Source organism: Amphiura filiformis, chromosome 17, assembly GCF_039555335.1.
Source record: "Amphiura filiformis chromosome 17, Afil_fr2py, whole genome shotgun sequence".
Classification (NCBI taxonomy): domain Eukaryota; kingdom Metazoa; phylum Echinodermata; class Ophiuroidea; order Amphilepidida; family Amphiuridae; genus Amphiura; species Amphiura filiformis.
Genome location: NC_092644.1, coordinates 58144115 through 58161672, shown reverse-complemented (window position 1 = coordinate 58161672; position 17558 = coordinate 58144115). Strand labels below are relative to the sequence as shown.

The window sequence follows — 17558 nt, the reverse complement described above, 5'->3', positions numbered from 1 at the left end:
TTGTCTCACAGATAAAATAAATAAATAATAAAAAAAAAATAAAAAAAAAAAAAAAAAAAAAAAAAATAAATAAATAAATAAATAAATAAATAAATAAATAAATAAATAAACAGCAGCCTGTGATAACATTTTCGTGTAAATAAACAAATAAATAAATACAATTTAGACTCAAAGTATCTTTAATGGTTTCTTTAATAAAAAGGGTTATTTCGTGATAGCATGCTCTTTACAGGGCAACATGGTTCAATAGATAGCCTGTCTACGAAAAAACTGATTTCAAACGTTTCAGTTGATTCGGACATTCTGTCGACAGGCATAACATACGAATTGGATGATGTCTTTGTCAAACCACCGAATCTGCAAGCAAGAATGGTATATACGTCATAATACGCGACGTTATGCAGTCCTAGATTTCTGAGATATAAAAATCGCAACTTTTTTGGAGTATAGGGGGGGGGGGGTGTAATGATGCGCATATCATGTAATGAAGTGGCCCTTTAACATGATCGGTGTGTCAGTTCTTTTAGCCTTCTCTATGCCGAATCTATGACGGGCTCAGATCGGATCACATTGAGGTTTCCAACTTTGCCCTTATTTATAATTATATCAACACTGATCTATATTTTCAATAAGATATGCGAGTGTTGAGCCTATTCTTGAGGTATATATAAATTAGTATTTTAGAACGAAATTGATTTTTAGGTGATACCATGACTACGGCAGATCACCCGTTACGGATTGCGACCTTTTAAGCCAAGTCGGAAGGAAACACTGAAACCGTTCTGAACCAGCTGTTCGCGTGTAACAATAGCCTCAGTTTGTCTCCTATTGTCCGTAGGGCTAAAAGATCGTAAAACAAAGAGCGTTATTGAAATATGGGGCGTGCTGGCCACGCGACACACAAAACACAAGAAATAGCGAGTTACTACAGCGTGACCAGAAAATTTCAACAGTTTGTATCAAAATAAGGTGATTTTGTGATCCTCACGGGTTTTGGACCAATGATGCATGTATACTTTGAGTCAAGTAATAATAAGATTCAAGGTTTAATATCATGTTGCTAAACCTATTGTTGTAACTGACCGTTCTTGCAACTTGTTGCGAGTTAGGAAAGGTTCAATCGTATCCATTTTTACTAGTAGAGCAGTGTTGATATAATTTGCTTAAAACAAATGTTGTCGAAATATAATAAATTGTTCAGAATTATAAATCACCTTTATGGAATACTATACTTTATCAATAATTATCAATAATTGTCACGATAACAAAAATATAATATGTAATCAAAAGAGAAATTTCAACAGTACAAAAATGTATGAAAATTGGAAAATTGTGATCCCAATGATAATTTAAGAGAAATAATTTGCCATGCGATGTATGTTATGTCATGCAATTTCCAGCTTTTAGTCCCAGATAATTTGAAGATGTGGCCACTTTTAACACATAAGGGACCTGTAGAGAGAGCATCATATTATTAATATATTCATAAAATACAACATCATATAAATTTATGATTGTCACGTTCACGCAAACTAGATTACGTGAACAAAGGTGACCATATAGGCCCATGGTACCGTCATGTCCATCAGCGACGTTTACTCAAACAACAAAAATAGGCAAAAATGTTTCAAATGTTCATTTCAGTTCAAGTCTTAATGGAAATTATATCTTATTTATTGAAAAAAGACATTTGAATTATGTAGCAATTCATATTCGATTAAAAAAAAGGTGACAAAAATGTTATCCAAAGCATTTTTTTAATAGATTTTTAACATTACACGAAATGAAATTTGCAAGCAATATCACACAATCATTACAATTCTCCATTGATGGACAACCACTTTACAAGCAGGCGGATGAATTTTCATCAGCTATTGAACTTTTGAAGCGAGCGAACTACTTTCCGTCGACAGAGCAGTGACGGTGTTGGTTTTTATCGTTGCAGGTTTGCGATGGTGGCGACACAAATTCAGCGGAGGGATTAGTGCTCACACGTTGGTCGTGTGTACGGAGGAGAGTGTTTGTCGACTGCTAAACCCAATCATTCAATCTTATTGCATTATCACGGAAACATCTATATCGCCTATGCTTTTTACTGGAGTGGAATATTTCATCGGTACTTATCTTTCAGCTGTGTCGTCTGCTCTGTATTTTTGTTGACAATTGTGTAAAAGCTGTGATTTTGAACAGAATTTTGTGAATTTTACCAACTTTTTTGTGTGGCAAGTGAGGCCTCGAGGATTCGGGAATAATTTGCATTGGATCAGCTTTAAATGGTTAAGCTCAGCGGAGATATCGTGTCTTCCAGGAGATTCGAGCCATATATTAATTGTCAAAAGGTGTGTATTATTTAAAAATAATTATAACAAAAACAAATGAAATGGTTTAATTTGAAGGTGCATGTTATTCTCTTTAATCAACATTGCTGTTGGTAGTACTAAACTTTAATTTTGATTATAGCCGGTATCTGGCGGTGAAATGCACCACTCGTATCTAAGCGTCGTATGTTACTATGGTAATATATTATTTCATATAAACTTGGTAGTTTTTTCCCTATACTTTTGTTCATTTTTTGATCAATCATGCTTCACACAATCATTTAATAATTCATATCATCTTCCTAAATTATTCATTTTAAATGTAGGCTTATTAGTCAAAATGGGTTTTATATTGGAATAAAAGTATGCATATTTTATCATGGACAATAACGACATGACTGTACAGTGTTTAATGTATTTTTTCTCTCGTTATGTTTTATATTTTATCATCAGGGTAGTGAAATATTTCCTAGCGGACAAGTGGTTGTGGAATCATTTCCTACAATGAAGGTTGACATGGAGGAGAGTCCTATAACAGAATGCAAATCGTCGCCTTTAAGTAAGTTATGTTTAATGTTAATTTAAGTTTAAGCAGGTGGCATTTTGCCGTACGTGAATAAACGTCAGTGTACAATTTCAAGCAATTATTATATTATATTGGGTTACTCAAAATAACTGTAGAAATAATTTCAAGAACTGCTGGTAGAACCTATAATTATTGTGTTATTTTCTCTAAATTTTAAAATTTAAGCGTTTATCGACGTTCTCATATAGGTGATAGGCCTAGATATTCAAAAGCGATTTTTCATTAGAACTAGTTTTTCACGTGGAGAGCATGAATGAGACCTAGCATTGTCATCATTGTATACTTGCTACATTATTACAATATCCTGGCCAATTAGTAAGGCCTATTGCATTAGTGGGTAAAAGTTCAACATATTTGTAAATTTAAGCTTACTTCTATAATTATTACTAATTTGGAGCATTCTGTCGCTGTGTCTAAGAGTCTGTCCGGCTATACATTATTCTTAGACCTATAGCTTACAATTTTGATGATTTAGACTAGAGCTTAATAATTTGTCTGAAAAAGGAGAACTTGATAAAACATGTAGATACAAGTGGGTGACGAGCTGTTAATATTAATAATGACCAGCTCAACATATAATCATGTCATTTTGTGTATGTGCAAATATTACACCTCACGGATCATCATTACATTGATGATGTCAATCCCGCAAAAAGAAAAAAATGCATATTTCAATTAAACGCGAACGCATCAAAATTACACAAAAGGTTACAAAACAAATTAATGTTTTCAGGAATTTTGCTACAAGCCTATTTATTGTACTTTATATTTGATTTAACAAATGCACAGATATGCTTCCCTGCATGGATGGATTGGAGTCATGTATATATTAATTACTCATTTTAAAATAATTGTACCTTAAATAATTTTGTTTTATTAAAAGTAACCTGTCTTATTTCATGACATGATTAATAAGAAACCAAATGGATAGTAAACTTACAAATTTCCAATACTTAATCTTTTTAGGAAAAATTATCTTTGGTCTTACAAGGTATTGCAGACAATGGTATTGTCATTATTGTATGTATATAACAACGCAAAGTGACTTTTATAAATAATATATATTGTAAGTCAGCATAGATTGTTAAGTATAGGAATGGCTATCTCCCAAAAGCAGTATTGATACCCATTGTGTGCGTTATATGCCCGAGACCCATTAAGTGATTAAGCAATTAAAGATGATGCCGTAACCATAGCAACGTCTCGCCTTGAAATTTGGTTAGTCGGGAATTACGGCGAGCATGAGTTCCCTATCATGTCACGCAGAACCATTTAGCGATTCTTAAGGACCACGGCAGGTCCATTACCTGCATACTCTCTACCTCATTACCTTAATTGTTACTATCATATACTATCTTCAGGACTAAAATGGTACTAAAATTAAGGCCTATTCGGGTGTTAGCTCATCCAAGCATTAAAATATTAACATCTAATGGGGTACTTTCGAGTATATTATCATGAACGATATGCACCAATTACGTTTGCTATATTTGATAGAATATATAGTAACGAGTAAAATTTATGCTGAAATTGCTATTTATTAGTTTTTTAAAGAAATATGTTAATATACTACTACTTTTTCGATATTTCAATTTGACCTAAGCCTACAGTTTTTTACCATAACAGAGATACACATCACCACATGAAACTATATGAAATGCCATTTTTGTTCGGAACAAATTGTAGTATTAATTGCTCAATGGTTCATGCATCTGGTTACATGATCAAATCAAGGTTCAAGGCTGGACAAAAATATGACACTTAGTAGATTATCCTAATTATAATATCTATAATTGTATAATCACTAAGTGCATGGTTATACTACAGATATAGCCAATACTCTCACTATAATGAGTCAAAAATACTCTCATGTCAATGCCATAGTTCATTACCTCAAGTGATGTGGAGTATGAGTTTTTGTACCCAACACATGCAAAGGTCATTATATGCATGTACACACATATTGGAGTTAAAGAACTGCGTACTGACAGATGAACATGTCGAGATCCTATATTTTCTGCATCTTGCCTAAATTTGAGATATTTTCTGTTTTAGTTCATAATAAACGCAGTATATAAAGTGTTGCACGTAAAAGCCTCCAAATGACCATTTTGCACATTATGGAATTGCCTTGACGTTTACGATATTGAGCATAGGCAACGATTCGACCCACTTTTTAAAGTGATGATGTGCGTATTTATTTACTATCGTCTGCGCCGATCAACGCCAAATATTCACGGGTTAATAGCATGGTGCATGTCACATGAGACCAAAACGTGGTCAAAACGACAGAAAAATGGGTCCATTCGGACAAATTTGGTGACCACGAAGATGTATTTTGATAAATCTTTGATACTTTTTGACATCATTCAGTGGTTAACACTTACTAACATATGGCATTTGTATACATTTGACGAGTAGTTTTGGTGTTGCAATATTTATTGCAATGGGGGATGGGTCCCAGTACAGTGAATTTATTTAAAAATGGATTTCTAGTTCTTGTTTTTGATGGCATGCAATGTTATCATCAAGTATACATGTGTCTGACTTGAATGCTTACATATTATAGTCAAAACGTTGTACAAGAGATTTACTTTTGCACGTGTAGGTTTAAAGAACTTTGTCTTGAATTTCATGTTTATCTTGTTGGAATTGTTGACCAAAATGTAAGACTTTAAAACATTAAATGCTGCATATAACTAGAGGCCGGACGCGAACAGGTCAAACAACGACGCGTTGTTCACGAATCACAATTTGTGCAGCTGTAGGGACTAAACGTGTTCTTCTTGCCCGTCTTTCTTTTGTAATACGTATGTGTCCTTTTCATAGCAAAACTCTCAAGCTTAAGGCCCGTAAAATGTATATAAAAAGGCGAGGCAAGCTTTAATGGGCGTTAAGATGGAATCAGAGTCGCGCCCCCGGAAGGTACAAGAGGGAGGGGGATCTGGGCATTACAAACTCTGGCACGTGCCGATTTTGCGGCTTAACAGACCATTTAAAACTGAACAAAAACACAGCAGTGTCGACGACATACATTGCCTTCAAGCCAAGCTTATTTTGCAGTCCTCTTTTTCGCTTCGCTTGGATCATTTCTCCGTCGCTAAATATCCACTGAAGCTTACACAATGCGTTTTGCCGAGGTCTCGAACCGTGCTTCATTCGTCCGTACCATAAAGAATAATGATAATAATAATAATTTTGAGGCACTGTTTGTGAGCAAAGTTCATTTAAGGTCCAAGAAGGGTTATGCATTGACGTTGACCTTCAAAATGTCGCTACTTATGATATTTTTGAAGTGTAAAAATCTTGATTTTTCAAGCATAAAACTATTTTAACTGTTAAATCACGAACCGTTTTGTTTCTGTTACTTGTATTGTGTTAAAGAAACAGGCAAATCCGGCTACTTTCAGCTACAGGACAACGCCCCATTTTTAAAAAGTGCAAACAAAGTAGTAACTATGAGTATGATAACCCTTAACTTCTGATTGTTGAAGAAAAAACGAAACAAGGAACAACTATGATGACAAAATCAAGAATAAGTTGTTGTTATATTGTTGTTGATATAGGGATGATGATGATGATGATGATGATGATGATGATGATGATGATGATGATAATGATAATGATAATGATAATGATAGATGATAATGATGATGATGATGATGATGATGATGATGATGATGATGATGATGATGAAGATGAAGATGAAGATGAAGATTTTAATCTTCATCTTCATCTTCTTAAAAGATGACAAAGATGAAGATTAAGATGATGATGATGCAGAAGATGAAGACGAAGATGAAGATGGCGATGAAGATGATGATAATGATAATGACGACGACGACTACGGTGATGATGATTATGATGATGATGACGACGACGACGACCATTATGATGACGACCATTAATAGAAATTGTTGTTCTTAACACAAACTGTACTTCAAACAATCCTCGAGATCACAAATCACCATCCTGTTTTTTCTATGAACACAAAATATACCATTACAGAAAAGGTTCATTCCTTACATGTTTTTTCACTCTTAATATAAATAGATCATGGTTTGTGCATGCGATATAGACTTCTAAAGTGGTCCATACGTTGCACACTCAGTAGCTATCTATCTTGCCTCTTGGCACAGCTCCTCAGTGCGTCTTTTAGCAAACATAGTGCACTTGGGAGTTTTACCCGAGCCAGCTGAACCATACGGGCTAAGGGCTCTTCAACCAGATCAGTTTGCATATCATGTCTCTTAATCGCAGATTTAGTGAGACAATTGCCCTAGAGAAGCTACAATAGCACAGTAAGGTTTGCTGGCTGGACAAGAAACTAAAGGAAATATTGTGCAATTGGAATGTTGTACATACATTCTTAAGTGTAAAAGCATGACATATAGAAATAGGTTAATTAATGTCCTCGACCTAACTTACGATGTTATTGTTTTTTCAATAAGATTTTCTACGTATTGTTAAGGCACTGGTGAATACGCATCGTACCGTATTTGTTTTTATCTATGATTTTTTTCTCAAGCATTAACGCACAACTTTGACGTCATGTTATTGCACCATTCGCTCCACAATTTTGTACAAATGGCGCGATAGTAACAATAACACGTCATTCGGAAAACTTTTAAAGGTAATTAGCACCAGAGAAAGTTTAATATAGGTCTTTATAATTCCACACATTATAACAACTTGTAACTACAAGACATTATGATAAACGATATACCGGTACACAGTATTTAGGTTTCTATAAAGGAAGTGAGTGCATGAGGTACATGGGGTTAACCCCTAAAAGAGGATGAAACATCTCCGACCCCTCTCCACCCAAACTCTCAGGTTTTCTTATGCATTCTTAAATGAAAAATGGTACCCTTCCAAATGCCGATCTTGAACCACCTTATATAATTTTTAATCAAAATCCACCCAATCTACCTATGACAACACATTGGTTACCATGGTAATGTCACCTTCCTGGTGTCAAACTCTCCATTTTAAAGATTTCTTTGATATCATCATTTCAACTGAATGTGATTTTCCTTGTGTTTTGTTGCTACCAGGTAATGGATCATCGCGGACGAGTAAGGAGCTTTGTGCGGGGTGTCAGCGGCCAATAGAAGACAGATATCTAATGAAAGTCATGGATAATTGCTGGCACGAACAATGCCTAAAATGCAGCGTATGTCTTTCGCCTTTAGCACACTCATGTTTCGCAAGGGAGAGGAAACTTTACTGCAAGATTGACTATGAAAAGTAAGTACTAATAACTATAACGTCTTTGATCGAACTCGTTTTCACCATTTTCCTGACACCTGCATATTTTGCCACGTCTGGTATTTTTGCCAAAAGAATATCCACCTTAATGGCTTCAAGCAGAATGGTATACCAAAAATATCTGAAATATCACAATTTCATGAAACTAACTCTAAATCTGACCCCTATATTGATGTGCATATCAATATGGTCAATGCAAACTTCTCCAGGTTTTGTCCATACCCTGGTCCTTATATATATATATATCAGTTGTACCTTTTTGTCGTGTATAAGTAGGGCAGGTCTTTTAAGCCAGTTTCCCCTTTCTATGAAGGACAGTTTTGTGACTTCGAAACTCTAATTAATAAGAAAAACCTACTTCTCAAGCAAATATGTAATACTACATTCTAAGATCACTGGCAGAAAGCGTACTTTCTTCAAATGATATATTCATTATTCAGAAGAGAAAATAATATCGTTAACGGAATGCCAGAACGACGTAAGTAACTTTGTATATTCATTGTCAAGTACGTCGTTCTTGCAATGTGGAATTTTAACGTAATTTAGGTTGATCTTATTCAAGACTTAGCAGTCATGTCTTTGTTCAGATCAAGGCTTGAATGTGATTTCATTAAGAACCACTGTTGACTTTTTTCTGAAGTGTTATACAAATGCAACGAACTTAACATAACAATGATGAGCTTGCTTAATTAAAAAATGCATATTTTACTAGTCTACCAGATAAATGCCCAATATTTTTGCACGCTAAATATTACTCATCTTCGATACTGCCTATACTACTGCTTATACTTGAGTTGCCTAGGCAACGTATATGAAATCGATATGATTCCAGCGTTATTGAGATAGACCCCAATAGGTCAATATTATTACCAAATATCTACGCGTGTATACGTACGTCAAGATTCGGCTTACTTTATGGTATAGCGCATGGATTTATAGGCAGAAATTTCATTTCAGCTATGGTAAAATGTCACTTCAAAATTGTAATAACAAAAGGTTGTTTAGAAGATTTAAAAGAATAAAATTGTGCGATGAAACATCCAGTTGGGAACAAGGAAGGACAAAGATAATTTATAATTCGGCATTTAAGGAATGGGATGCCTCAGCAAAATGCGACTGCTCTTATTCATTTACTGCCTATACAATAATTTTAAAAAGAGATAAAACGTATTTTGAATGTTTTTTTCTTGTTAGTTTACTTTGCATTTAGTAACGTTTTTGATTTAAATATACATTTAAAGACTAATAAATGAATAGATTATGCCCAAAATTTTAGCAGAGAAGTGCAGTGATTATCATTTATCAGTGTGGATTATCATAATCATGTGATACTAGAGTCAATATACTCCTACTCGTTAACCATGCGCTGAAACAATTAAATGATATAATATGTCAACAAAATATGAAAACTATTACCAAAAACCAAACAAATAACACACATAAAACATAAACACGCATAACCATCGACGTATCACCATCAAGCGTAATTCAGAATGTACAATAATGTATGTAGTTACCACAAAAAAGAAAAAAGAAACATTTTACCATGTTTACATGAAGTAGCAAAGATCACATAAAATCACACCTTTGATAAACGCTATACATTTCGCACAATACTATCGCAATGTGCTAATACCAGCTTGGAAACAAAATTGACCCATTATTGCTTAATAAATATTAATGAATGATTCAATAAAGATCATAGCGGTCATCGTCCTACCGAGTCGTAATGAAAAAAGTAATTAAAATTTGCTAGCTATAGCTGCATTGACTGAGCTTGATGGTCGATGCTGACGCATTTTGACAGTTGCGATGCGAGGTTCTACTATGGGAACCCATGCGTGTCCATATTATATTGGATATGGGGGTTCCAAGCAACTTTGGGATCATATCTCTATTCCCCCTCCCGTCTTTCGTTTCTCATCCTCTTTTATTTCTTCCCTCCCTCTCTACTCTTTCTCTCAATCTTCTTTTTCTTCTCTCTAATTTTTCTCTCGTTCATTTCCTCTATCTTTATGTTTATACAATGTACATATAGTTGTGATAAATGGGGGTGTGGAGTGGGGGAATGTTGCCTGTATGCACGTGCGCATGCATGTGTGTTTAGACCATTCATATATTAAAACGGTTCGAATGATTCTTTTATGAGTATATCCAGGAGATGGAAAGATTACGTTGCTTGCGTTATTATAAGTATATGATTAATTTCAAAATTTGCATAGCCAGTGGGTCAATGTGGGTCATGTCATGATGTAGATGGGGGTACTGGGGTGGGGTATGCCGGGACGGTATACGCGAGAGCTGACGCGAGAGTATGAATAAAGCTCTCTAAAAAGTTCATATCTTTTTGCGAGTACACCCAGGAAGTGGAAAGACGACGTTCTGATGCGCAAAATCAATTGACATGATTGAGGCCCAATGAGTTTTAAAACTTTTACAGCCGTGTGGGTGTGTGGTGGGGATGTGGGGTGTGGGGTGTAGGGTGAATATGTATGTGTGAAGGTGGGCGTTGGTGGGGTGGTTTCGCCATGTACGTAGGTGTAAGTGTGAAGGTGTGGGCGTTAAATTCACTGAAATTAAAGGTTAAAATGTTTGTGTATGGGAGCACACAGGAAGTAGCAAAATAGCTGTAAAATGTTTTAAAACATATTTTTAAACGTATTAAAATACGTGTGTGTCATGCACGTGCTTGTGAAATTTAACCTGTTAATGTTATTTTATGAATACATCACGAAAATGGAAAACGCGCAGTTGTACTAACTAATATGAACTTACATATTTATTTACCAATTTTGTAATGAATTCCATTTTGATCGGTGATGATGTGTAAATTTTAGTTAACTTTCGTTGTTGTTGAAAGACTTCCCATTCTGAGCAAAAACCAAACACTGTATGTGCGTATTAATTAAAATGAGTTATCTTGTAGCAAAAACAGGTGGCCTCGTATGGGGAATTCCCTGTCATAATCGATACAAAACTGATCGAAAGCAAACTCTTTCAAACCTTGTTTACTTCTGTACGTTGTTTGATACGACGGTCTTCAATAAAACTCACATATGCAAGAACATGGTTAGGGTTTGCGATAAAATAGAGAATGTGAAATTGCAGGCATGATTGTCGATTTCCCCAAATTAGTTATGCAAGCGGGTCTGTTAAATTTACAAATGGAAGAAAAAAGCTTTTGAACGTTCGCGGTGTCCCAAGAGTATTTTTCTGTCAATTTATCAATGACATCAAAAGGCAACTAAGCATTGTTTAACAAAATTATACGTACAACAAAAAGCAAACTATCATTACATGGGACAATACCAATTAACTCGTCGGTTGTCTTTTTGGTTAATCACGCCCTAACAATCTTCCAAGCACTTTAAAATTACACCCATACATGTCCCTAACGAATTCTATTCACGTTTCATTAGAGAAAATCGGTATTATCAAACAATATTATAAAATATCACCCAACACTTCTAGTCTTTTAAGTAGAACAGTGTCCTCCTCTACAGAGCTGCTGGATTTATCGGCTTCATGTCCCCGGAGAGATGTGCACTATTAGTAGGGGTAAGGACGCGGAAGAAAAATCGTTGTAAATCCGTGGATAAACCAACTGCACCATTTTGTCGTACAACGTCAAATGCAGTCGGCATTGCTGTGTAGGATATTGCCTTCTATTATGAGGCCCTGGGCCAAACCTTTTGATCATATTTGTGAGCATTACGACTGGTCTTTAGGGATTTTGAACAGGAAAAGTTGTTAAATGGTAGGGAGTTTCCTCTTTACACTTAAAAATCACGACAAAAATAGGCACATAGCACTTAGCCGTTACAATTTTACCGGTATTTTAGATCGATTTTTACACCCCATGAATATGCAAACTTTGCGCGAATACGGACGACAACCCTTTATAAGGAAAACAATGTATGTTTACAAGTTCCGTTCTGGTATTTTCAACTACCACACGGCATCATCAAATTGATTTAAAAGTCTCAAACTTTGCATATATATTTCCAAGTTTTTAGCTCATAATGCTACACACTTTTGCCAATATTTGCCAAAACTCAGATCTAGGTAATCAACCACACAATCAAATTTGGGCATGCAGATTGTATTTCTGTCACTACAAAAATACTCCTCATCAGAATGGCCCAATAAGCTTACGCGTGCACTGTCAAATTATACATCTTAAAGGATTAAAAGTCAAATAATACCACTAATTTGACACCCAAAATGTCCATCATTAAAGTGTCAATCTCATCTTCGGCACGTGCCGCCTTATCCCTTTGTACCACCCAATCATTAAATAACCAACTTAAACTGTCTTTACACGTCACCCTTAATAAAACCCTTAAACAATATGGTTATTCCTATACCAATATGGCGTAAATTGGTAATACGTACGTAGCGTGGGGGGTAATAATTGATGGTCTTTTTTTATTTTAACCCAATGTTGTCTTTACGTTTATAAAAGCAAATAACGGCTAACATTTATTTTAAAAAAGTGTACATATTTGTAGAAAATTTTATTTGTGATGACCACACTGTCATTCAGCTTTAGGTCTATTTTTCAAAAATAGTATAATGGTGACGTGGTTCTTGAATAATTACATTTCGCTGGGCGTTTAAAGGGTATTTTCTCGAATTATCTTATATATTGCGTTGAAAGTATATTGTTAAGAGGGTTCTAAAGGATAACGGATAAGGTGGTGGCGCGGCGTTGTTAGTGTCCAGTCAGCACAAGGCCTAGAGGACCAGCTCCTGAGGGTAAATGATCGGTGCTAAAATGTATCTGAAAACAAGAAAGATTTGGTGTAAAATCGCTAACACGATAAACGGAAAGCCTTCGAGTGGCTTTGGATTAGTTTCTAATATGGGATGATATGGAGGCTCTTCATATTAATCAAAATAATGCAAGGGGTAATTTGGCTTGGGGTGTTGATGCAGTCCCGGATGCAGTAAGTCTACGTTAGTTGTATTAACGGGTTTTTTTTTGATGGCATAGGTTCTGTTCATGCAGATAAATACAATTATAGAATACAATATAAGGTCGAAATCAGTTTAAGACACATTATGATCAAATTAAAATTATGATATTAACTTCTTGACATCGTGTATCAATGAGTAATTTTATTTTATTTAGCAACTAAAATGTGCTAAAATGCACGCCCCCCATGTGTACAAAATAAAACAGGTTTTCGGTTTGCAGTGCTGGTATCATGTCATTCTATATAATTATGCAAGATGCGTAAGATATACCAGAATTAAATAGAATTTTATAATCCTCGATAGGGCAATAATGTTATTCACACTCGGACTAGAAGTGTTACTTTACAATGACATGGACAAATAACCTTTTACAGCTCTGTGTCCAGTAGTGGTCAAAATTTGAATCCAGGAAAAATACTGTTCAAATATTGTTACAAATATAGCATAAGCGGAACAATGCTATCAATATTGGTCACTGCTTGTTCAATATCATTAACTATATCATTGTGGCCGGAGTGATTTTTTAAAGATATCTTTGCATTAACTACAACGGGCACATGGCGTAAAAGAGATAGTTTGGAGTCTGCACGGCTTGTTCTGACCAGCAAAGCTGGCATGCAAGCAAGCAAACGCAGCTGCGTTGCCTGGACTGGCTACGCCTTTTGTGCTAACCATTTAACGGGCAAATCCCAAAAACAACACAAATTTGTCCACAACTTTTTCTTTGTTGGGTCATTCATTGTTCAAAGTGTCCTTGCTCCTTTTTCCTCAACCACAGACTTTGGTATAAATACCCATGCCCTATAATGATCAAAGACAATTCGACAACTTGAAACTTGACATTTTTTGGGAACACCTTTCTTTTCTTTGTAACTTTGTTAATTGCTTTGTTAGAATTTGTTAATGTAGACAAATTAGGGGCTGGGTGTATGGAGTGCACGTTCTTTGTGCAGTTAGACGTGAAATTGACAGGTCAAATACATGCCAAAGAGAAAGTTATAAGGCTCTTAATTTACACTATATACTGAAACAATTGATACCGGTAATAGAAATGGGTATCACATGTGCTCATATTGATTATGAAGCCAGGATATAACTTCCATTTTATGTATAACTCAAAAGCAAACATTTTGTAGGTACTAAATATATTAACTTGAAGCTGTGACTACTCGTTACCAATTCTATAATCATCGGACAAAATAACAACTTTTCTCCACGACGTCCCCCTTTAAAAAACGGTACTTTTCAATGTTCAGGTAATTATGTAATGTCGCGTCTGTTCTTTTGGATCCACCGAGAGTTCCATCACATTTGACACAATCACACAAGTTTCCACTTTATAAGTTCAGCATGTTTAACTTTACAATAATTTTTCAAGCATATCAAAAGTAAAAAGTTACTACATTAGTCAAAAAAGACTGATGACTTAGTTTCCATAACCATTTCCAAATGCTTATGTTGTCACTCTCGAAAGGTAAAAGTACTTTTGGGTTGTGTTTATCAATAATCAGGGCGGTGGCCACATTAAAATGCAAACATAGGCTTAAACGTGATAGGCTAAGAATAGTAGTAAGTTTTTTTGCCTTTGCCCAATACCAACGCCTTCGGGGGGAACTCGCGGGGTCTGTTGTCGCGTGCGCTGATTTTGTTCTCTTTCTAACAATACACAATCCTCCCAATTTTATTTGTTCAAAAAACGACGAGCATTGAGCGTTTTTTGTGTAGATTTTTTTCATTGATAGCCTGGTATGGCCAAGAGCAAATTCTGTGGAGGTTAACTGGAGGGAGGAGGGTATTGAAGAATAGGATGCAGGTGTCAGAGCCGAGAATCTCCGGCAAATGGCTCCCGGGAATGCCTGGGATAGGACATCGGTTAGATGCAGTCTCAGTTAGCCTAGCTAGCTATACAGCGAATCCTATACATACACATTGGGACTACTCCCGGCAAATCGCGGTCTCTTTTTTTGCCTTCTATACAATCGATCGTTTCTACGCAACCCGATTTAGCTAAGGGTAAAATACTCTAAGCAAAAAAAGGGGAAAAGTTCATATTTAAAACATATGTGATAACGTATGATGCGCAATGTTTTGACAAGCGCACGCTGAATACGCAAAACAGAGACAGAGATACGCCCCTGAGACAACTAAGGACTGCAAAGCGGTACTTAAACCAAGACCAAGACAAAAGACACGTAGTCACAGCCCTACATATCTCCTTTACAGTTTTTTTTATCAGAGTCGGTGAAAAAAGTGACATCATAAGGCCTAGATTTCCTATTTTAGAGGCCATTGAAATGAATTGAATGCACCTAAATGCCCTTTTAACATGATGCATTACATGATGCTATAGACGTGTCTACGATGTAGTGCTTTTATCAATAGAATTTCTTCATGGCTCTTCCCCGTAGCATTTACCATGTTTTGCATAGTATACGGATTGTATGGATGAAAATACTGAATATTTTGTGGAAAGAAAAATGCATATGCGTTTTTACTATAGTTTAAGCAATTTTGTTTAAAAATGATTTATTATAGAGCTAAAAAGTTTTTAGAAACTTAATTAAAACTTTGCAATATAAAAGATGCAAAGAAATAATATGAAATTGGTATAGACTTGGGACACAAATTGCATAATTAAAATAATTTCAACACCAAAAATTTCACATTTCTTTCAAACCAAATGTACTGATTAAGAATTGATTGATAAATTAAGGACATAAACAGCCTGTTTAACTGCTGAATAAAGTGCTGCAAGCATCTAAGACATGCATACAATGAAACACCCAAGTTTAGAACAAAATCTGCTCATATCTTACGGTTAGGATTATAACACAAAGGATCAATTGTACTCTCTCTCTCTCTCTCTCTCTCTTTCGCTCCCCCTTCTTTTTACCGAATCATGAACTTCTTCTACGCCTAGATTGGTGCAAATAATATACTAGTAACTTATTGCCATCTTATTCAAAAACAAGTTTACGTTGTTTATCATTTTAACCGGGAGATGGTCATTGTTGTTCTACGATTTATTTAACGACAATAAACGTAATTTCATACAATATTGTTATACATACCAAATTAATCGCTACTAATTCAATCAAAATCGTTTAAAGGACAATTAATGACACTACATGTTATGTCTAACCTACTATGGTAGACTAGACTATTTTTGCAGGTAAAGAGTTAACATCCATTATCGCTAGAATGCACAGCTCGCGTATGCACGGATTCTCGTTCAGCAGAGAAAGGGACAAGGAAGTACACAGCATTAATTGTCCCCACATTTTAGTGCACAGAGTGCAACGTTGGACAAGCTAAGAGATAGTTTAAATTGTGTGGGAATTCTTACTGATCATGCAACTAACTTTTAGACATGAATCAAACGAAACATAATGCCCAAATTTTATCATTCATATTTAAGGTATAAATGACTTTTATAATTCCATGCATGATTACCCAAATTTAATCCGTCATGAAGATTATATGAAATTATAAACCACGTGCGTACAGACTCGTCGTGTACATGATCACAATATATCCATTGTGCTACAATTACATTTATTCATTGATAATAATGTATTCTTCGTGGGAAAATTGTCTGCAATATTTCTCAATCCAGTATTGCTTCTAATTTGAAACGCGGATATATACAACAATGACTGGTTTTGTTTTATACAAGAATACTTAACGTATAGGCATAAAAATTCAGTTAACTTGTGGGCATTTTATATAATAAGATGTAGTTATTAACTTTGATATCTTTTTATTCTTCGAATAATGTAATATCTTAACTTCAATCAACATTTGGGGAATATAAAATCAATGGTAAATTTTACCTAAACAGAAGGAAATAACAAATATAAATATTTTAACATTAATACTTTAAGAACAATTTCATGACATGTTACAACTTTAAAGAGTTTGTTTCTTGATATATTTTATACTCCAACATCAGCATATCAACACGATCATTTTTTTATATACTAGTATAACAAATCAGAAATAATATAGAAGTTGTTTTGATCAAAATGCTGTTGTAAAAACCACTGTGGTGTAATTTTCAGAGGAGGAAGCTCCCCTTCAGCAAAGGAGCCCGTGTGCGCCATTGGGCGAATCTTTACGGTATATTACAGGATATAATAAAGCACGTGTTCGACACACCTGTTTAAACCTATAGGCTTTATATGATTGATAAGCTCATCAATATGAGATCCATGCAGGTGAGGCCTCACAGCTGGGATAATGTCACACTTGAACGACAATATTTCATATCAAATCTGTAAAATAATTGGTCCATAAGCATTTTTATTATAATGCGACACACTTTCAAATGATTTATAGCGAATTGTAAATTCACGTGATTAAAGATAATTAAATATAATGGTTATTTTATGACGATTTTGAAA

General features: G+C 35.0%; 1 protein-coding gene across 2 annotated transcripts in view; it reads left to right on the top strand.

Annotated features, from left to right (window-relative positions):
* The first annotated feature begins 1898 nt into the window (after positions 1-1898).
* Positions 1899-17558, top strand: part of LOC140138050 (LIM/homeobox protein LMX-1.2-like) — an 85283-nt gene continuing 69623 nt past the window's right edge. Inside the window, exons 1-3 of one of the 2 annotated variants that reach the window (XM_072159892.1) lie at positions 1899-2339; positions 2772-2877; positions 7962-8154. In XM_072159892.1, coding sequence (XP_072015993.1) covers positions 2274-2339; positions 2772-2877; positions 7962-8154 — 365 coding nt within the window. In that variant the 5' untranslated portion in view covers positions 1899-2273. The remainder of the gene's footprint in view (positions 2340-2771; positions 2878-7961; positions 8155-17558) is intronic. The other variant, XM_072159891.1, reaches the window with a different exon arrangement.